At 43.3% G+C, this 6,263-nt stretch overlaps 1 protein-coding gene across 1 annotated transcript in view; it reads left to right on the forward strand.

Annotated features, from left to right (window-relative positions):
* The window catches only part of LOC124255135, a 28,514-nt gene extending 22,953 nt beyond the window's left edge, over nt 1–5,561 (forward strand). Inside the window, exons 4-5 of the mRNA XM_046688974.1 lie at nt 147–1,849; nt 4,769–5,561. Of these exons, the coding sequence (XP_046544930.1) occupies nt 147–1,849; nt 4,769–5,044 (1,979 nt within the window). The 3' untranslated portion in view covers nt 5,045–5,561. The remainder of the gene's footprint in view (nt 1–146; nt 1,850–4,768) is intronic.
* The last annotated feature ends 702 nt before the right edge of the window (nt 5,562–6,263 follow it).

Consider the following 6,263-nt stretch of genomic DNA (forward strand, 5'->3'; position numbering starts at 1 on the left):
TCTCGAATGATGTAAAAAACAACTGTTACACACCTTGCATCAATTGTGGTATGCTTGCACACACAATAGAAATAAGTGAATAGTTTGTCGTCTTATGTTTACACCGAAGTCTTTGCTGGGATGTTAAATATTTTTTTCTTACACAGATACCCTTGATTTACGCATAGATGAAGCGAGGAAGATTTTTGCTCCAACTGAAGCCTACAGAAAAGTGAAACAGAAATTGAAGGAATTTGGTCATGTGACTATCTGTGGTGCTTCAGGGGAGGGCAAGACAACAATGGCTCTGGTGCTGGGTTCAAGGTATAGACAAAAGGGGTACGAGGTCGTGTTTGTGGACAGCCTTAAGAAGTTTGACTTTGACCGCTGTCTTAGTACCTACTCAAGAGTATTTTTCATTGTTGACGATTTGTTTGGTACAGTTGGAGTATCTGCTAATACTTCACATGTTAAAAACTTTCTGAACAATCTTCTCCCCCATTTAGAACAAAAGCAGAGAGCAGAAGAGAAACGGTCAGAATTGAGTGAAAACAGTGATGCTGGTGAAAAATTCAGAAACAAAGTGCAAAGTTTAACAGAATCTCAAACAAAGGACATTCATGTTGTCTTCACATCAAAATCTTACAATTTCCATGATGGACTTGCAAAACTGCAGTATGAGGGTTTCAAATTGTTCAAGGGTCAAACAGTAGTGGACTTAACAAAACAAGAAAAATACAGGCTTTCTGACAAAGAGAAGAAATCAATATATGAACGACATAAACATGCTTTTGGTGACTACTCTGTGCAACATATTCCAGATTACAATGAGCTGGAAATCTGTTCCAACATCTTTGGATTTCCTCTCATTTGTAAACTTTGTTTTGAATTTTCCTCTTTCTTTAAAAATGCAAAATCATTTGTCAAGGAACCACTCTTTTATCTTAGGTTAGAACTAAATCAGTTACTTGAAGATAGAAATGATAGATCGGCCATATTGGTTCTGATGCTGCTGTGTGAAGACAAATTGAACCTGACCAGGTTAGACAGTGGAGATGAAGACAAGGATATGGACAGGATGGTCAAAACTGTTCAAGACCTGATGCCAAATACTACACGTTCAGGCATGTACAAAGCCGCTAAAAGTTTTAGAGGTACATTCTTCACTAGAGGAGACACTACTGGCTTTGCCCACTCTTCAATTTATGATGCTTGTGCCTGTTCCTTGTTCAATATCAGTCCAGTCTTTGTTTTGAAGAACTGTAGTGATGACTTTCTGTTTGAAAGAGTACAAGGTGAAAAGGTTGAAGAAACTAAAATTGATGATCATCTCCACCTGATATATGTCTCAGATAATTATGATGACCTACTAACCACAAGGTTTGCACATTCTATTAAACAAGGAAAGTTTTCTCAATCAGTGACCCATCCAGTTCTCAAACGAGACACAACAGCGTTCAAGCTGCTGAACAAACTTCAGTGTGATGGGACAAAGCACCCCCATCCGCATAATCAAACTGATTCTACAGAAGAACTTTGGTTTCACAGAAGAGAGAAAGGAAAATGTTTTCTGTACTGGGCAGTTCTTGGACATAATTCACATCTAGTTACAGAAATAGAACACACAATTGGAGGAAAGTTCTCTCAAGAGGCGATCAGTCAAGCTATAGGAGGGTGTGCACAAAGCAACAATGTAACAGTATTGAAATGGCTCTTCACTCGCTCCGAAAAACATGATCATCAATTGACACTCAACAGACTCTTGTTGCAAGCTGCTGAAAATGGCAGCTCCGATATTCTAGTGTATCTGCTCCAGGAAGGTGCTGATGTTAACACTAGAGACAAGAAGTTACAAAACATCTTCCATCTGGTTTGTAAGACAGGAATGGAAAAATCCTTGAAAACCTTGTTAATTAGGAAACCTGGAGATAATGTTATAAACTCTGTTAATGTGAATGGCCAAACCCCTGTCATGGTTGCAGCACTTTCAGGATCACAACAATGTTTTGAATTACTACAGAAAGTATCAAACTTGAATCTGAAAGATAGATATGGTACTACAATTATTCATTTTGCCTGTCAAGGTGGCAACAAGACTATCGTGAAACATCTCCTGTCTCCCTCTAACATCAACAGTAGAGGGAGACATGGCTGGACTCCAGCAATGGTGGCAGCTGTCAGTGGACATCAAAGTGTGTTTGACCTCCTTGTGTCCAAGCAAGCTGACCTGACACTGGTGGATACATCTGGTGATAGTTTACTTCATCTTGCCTGTCAGGGTGGGAACACTGCTATAGTACAACACCTCCTGTCTCCCTCTAACATCAACAGTAGAGGGAGACATGGCTGGACACCAGCAATGAAGGCAGCTGTCAGTGGACATCAAAGTGTGTTTGACCTCCTTGTGTCCAAGCAAGCTGACCTGACACTGGTGGATACATCTGGTGATAGTTTACTTCATCTTGCCTGTCAGGGTGGGAACACTGCTATAGTACATCACCTCCTGTCTCCCTCTAACATCAACAGTAGAGGAGAACATGGATGGACAGCAGCAATGAAGGCAGCTGTCAGTGGACATCAAAGTGTGTTTGACCTCCTTGTGTCCAAGCAAGCTGACCTGACACTGCTGGATACATATGGTGATAGTTTACTTCATCTTGCCTGTCAGGGTGGGAACACTGCTATAGTACAACACCTCCTGTCTCCCTCTAACATCAACAGTAGAGGGAGACATGGCTGGACACCAGCAATGGTGGCAGCTGTCAATGGACATCAAAGTGTGTTTGACCTCCTTGTGTCCAAGCAAGCTGACCTGACACTGCTGGATACATCTGGTGATAGTTTACTTCATCTTGCCTGTCAGGGTGGGAACACTGCTATAGTACAACACCTCCTGTCTCCCTCTAACATCAACAGTAGAGGAGATGCATGGCTGGACACCAGCAATGAAGGCAGCTGTCAGTGGACATCAAAGTGTGTTTGACCTCCTTGTGTCCAAGCAAGCTGACCTGACACTGGTGGATACATCTGGTGATAGTTTACTTCATCTTGCCTGTGGTGGTGGGAACACTGCTATAGTACATCACCTCCTGTCTCCCTCTAACATCAACAGTAGAGGGAGACATGGATTGACACCAGCAATGAAGGCAGCTGTCAGTGGACATCAAAGTGTGTTTGACCTCCTTGTGTCCAAGCAAGCTGACCTGACACTGCTGGATACATCTGGTGATAGTTTACTTCATCTTGCCTGTCAGGGTGGGAACACTGCTATAGTACATCACCTCCTGTCTCCCTCTAACATCAACAGTAGAGGGAGACATGGATTGACAGCAGTCATGAAGGCAGCTGTCCATGGACATCAAAGTGTGTTTGACCTCCTTGTGTCCAACCAAGCTGACCTGACACTGCTGGATACATATGGTGATAGTTTACTTCATCTTGCCTGTCAGGGTGGGAACACTGCTATAGTACAACACTTCCTGTCTCCCTCTAACATCAACAGTAGAGGGAGACATGGCTGGACTCCGTCAATGAATGCAGCTGTCAGTGGACATCAAAGTGTGTTTGACCTCCTTGTGTCCAAGCAAGCTGACCTGACACTGGTGTCTACATCTGGTGATAGTTTACTTCATCTTGCCTGTCAGGGTGGGAACACTGCTATAGTACAACACCTCCTGTCTCCCTCTAACATCAACAGTAGAGGGATGCATGGATTGACAGCAGTGATGAAGGCAGCTGTCAATGGACATCAAAGTGTGTTTGACCTCCTTGTGTCCAAGCAAGCTGACCTGACACTGGTGGTCTACATCTGGTGATAGTTTACTTCATCTTGCCTGTCAGGGTGGGAACACTGCTATAGTACAATACCTCCTGTCACCCTCTAACATCAACAGTAGAGGGATGCATGGATTGACAGCAGTGATGAAGGCAGCTGTCAGTGGACATCAAAGTGTGTTTGACCTCCTTGTGTCCAACCAAGCTGACCTGACACTGCTGGATACATCTGGTGATAGTTTACTTCATCTTGCCTGTGAGGGTGGGAACACTGCTATAGTACAACACCTCCTGTCTCCCTCTAACATCAACAGTAGAGGAGAACATGGCTGGACTCCAGCAATGGTAGCAGCTGTCAATGGACATCAAAGTGTGTTTGACCTCCTTGTGTCCAAGGCAAGCTGACCTGACACTGCTGGATACATCTGGTGATAGTTTACTTCATCTTGCCTGTCAGGGTGGGAACACTGCTATAGTACAACACCTCCTGTCTCCCTCTAACATCAACAGTAGAGGGAGACATGGCTGGACTCCAGCAATGGTGGCAGCTGTCAGTGGACATCAAAGTGTGTTTGACCTCCTTGTGTCCAAGCAAGCTGACCTGACACTGCTGGATACATCTGGTGATAGTTTACTTCATCTTGCCTGTCAGGGTGGGAACACTGCTATAGTACATCACCTCCTGTCTCCCTCTAACATCAACAGTAGAGGGAGACATGGATTGACAGCAGTCATGAAGGCAGCTGTCAGTGGACATCAAAGTGTGTTTGACCTCCTTGTGTCCAAGCAAGCTGACCTGACACTGCTGGATACATCTGGTGATAGTTTACTTCATCTTGCCTGTCAGGGTGGGAACACTGCTATAGTACATCACCTCCTGTCTCCCTCTAACATCAACAGTAGAGGGAGACATGGCTGGACAGCAGCAATGAAGGCAGCTGTCAGTGGACATCAAAGTGTGTTTGACCTCCTTGTGTCCAAGCAAGCTGACCTGACACTGCTGGATACATCTGGTGATAGTTTACTTCATCTTGCCTGTCAGGGTGGGAACACTGCTATAGTACAACACCTCATGTCTCCCTCTAACATCAACAGTAGAGGGAGACTTGGATACACGCCTGTATTGAAGGCTGCCTTCAGCGGACATAAAGGTGTGGTTGACCTCCTAATACAGCACAAAGCTGACCTGACACTTCTGACAGAGAGTAATGAGGACATCAGACGTGTAGCTGAGATAGGAGGGCATCCTTCATTGACCAGTTATCTACAAACTGTTCACCAACCTCACTAACTACATCTATCAAACAACGCCACAGGACTGTAGTGGTGGAATTCAGGCTAGAAGAGTCACAGTGATCTTCTATTTAACCAGTTATTTAATATCAATACAGGTCAAATGTAGGTCATTTGATATTTAAGTGGGGTTGGGACCTGGAATTTGTTGAAATACCAGATAATATATGAGAACAAAATCAGATGTTACATATGATTGCAATGAAACTTATTTTTTTGCAGGACAAGTTCACCTTTCTTTTAGAATGTTTATTCTTCCTGATTTAACTGCTGCCACTAATGGCACAAGGCCTCCATTTTGTCTGTAACCTATGGCTGTTTGATTTCCGGTTTGCTCAAATTATGTTTCTTGCTTTGTCAGCACGATTCCTGTACTCATGGGTTTCCCCAAAGTAGTAACATGTGCGACCTGCCTCACTTCAGCCTTTCCTTCCACATCTAGCTGACACACCACGACATAACTCAATTACTGATAAAAGCCATGTGATCTAGCCATGAGATCAAACCATATGCCTTCATTGTCCCCCCTCCGTAACGCGAAACGGGGGACTATGTATTCAGCGGCCTCTGTATGTACGTAGGTCACACTTTTCAAACTCTTCACGCAATATCTCATGAACTGTTGTACCCAATTTCTTCAAGTTTAGGGGATAACGCAGACAACTGTAGATATTGGTGACCTTGACCTTATTTTCAAGGTCACACTTTTCAAACTCTTGTTAACACGATATCCAATGAACTGTTGTACGCAATGCCTTCAAATCTGGTGACAGCCTACCTTTGGGGATTACGCAGACACCAGTCGATGTTGGTGACCTTAACCTTATTTTCAAGGTCACACTTTTTTAAACTCTTGTTAACGCAATACCTCATGAACTATTGTACCCAATGTTTTCAAATTTGGTGACAGCCTACATTTGGGGATTACACAGAAACCAGTCGATTTTGGTGACCTTGGCCTTATTTTCAAGGTCACCACGCCACTTTGACCACTTTTCTTACTCTTGTTAACGCAATATCTCATTAATTCATAAACCCAACCAATGTCCTCAATTATGTTGACAGCCTACATTGGGTGATTATGCAGACACCAGTCATTTCAGGCATCTTTTATATGACAAAAATAAAAAAAGTAGTAAATATGTTATGAATATTTCGTTCTTCTTTAGCGACGGGGGACATTACCATTTTAGTGGCAAACACTTGTGAATTTTGAT

This window comes from Haliotis rubra, unplaced genomic scaffold (genome assembly GCF_003918875.1).
Source record: "Haliotis rubra isolate DU_JTF1 unplaced genomic scaffold, ASM391887v1 Scf594, whole genome shotgun sequence".
In the NCBI taxonomy this organism is placed as follows: Eukaryota; Metazoa; Mollusca; class Gastropoda; order Lepetellida; family Haliotidae; genus Haliotis; species Haliotis rubra.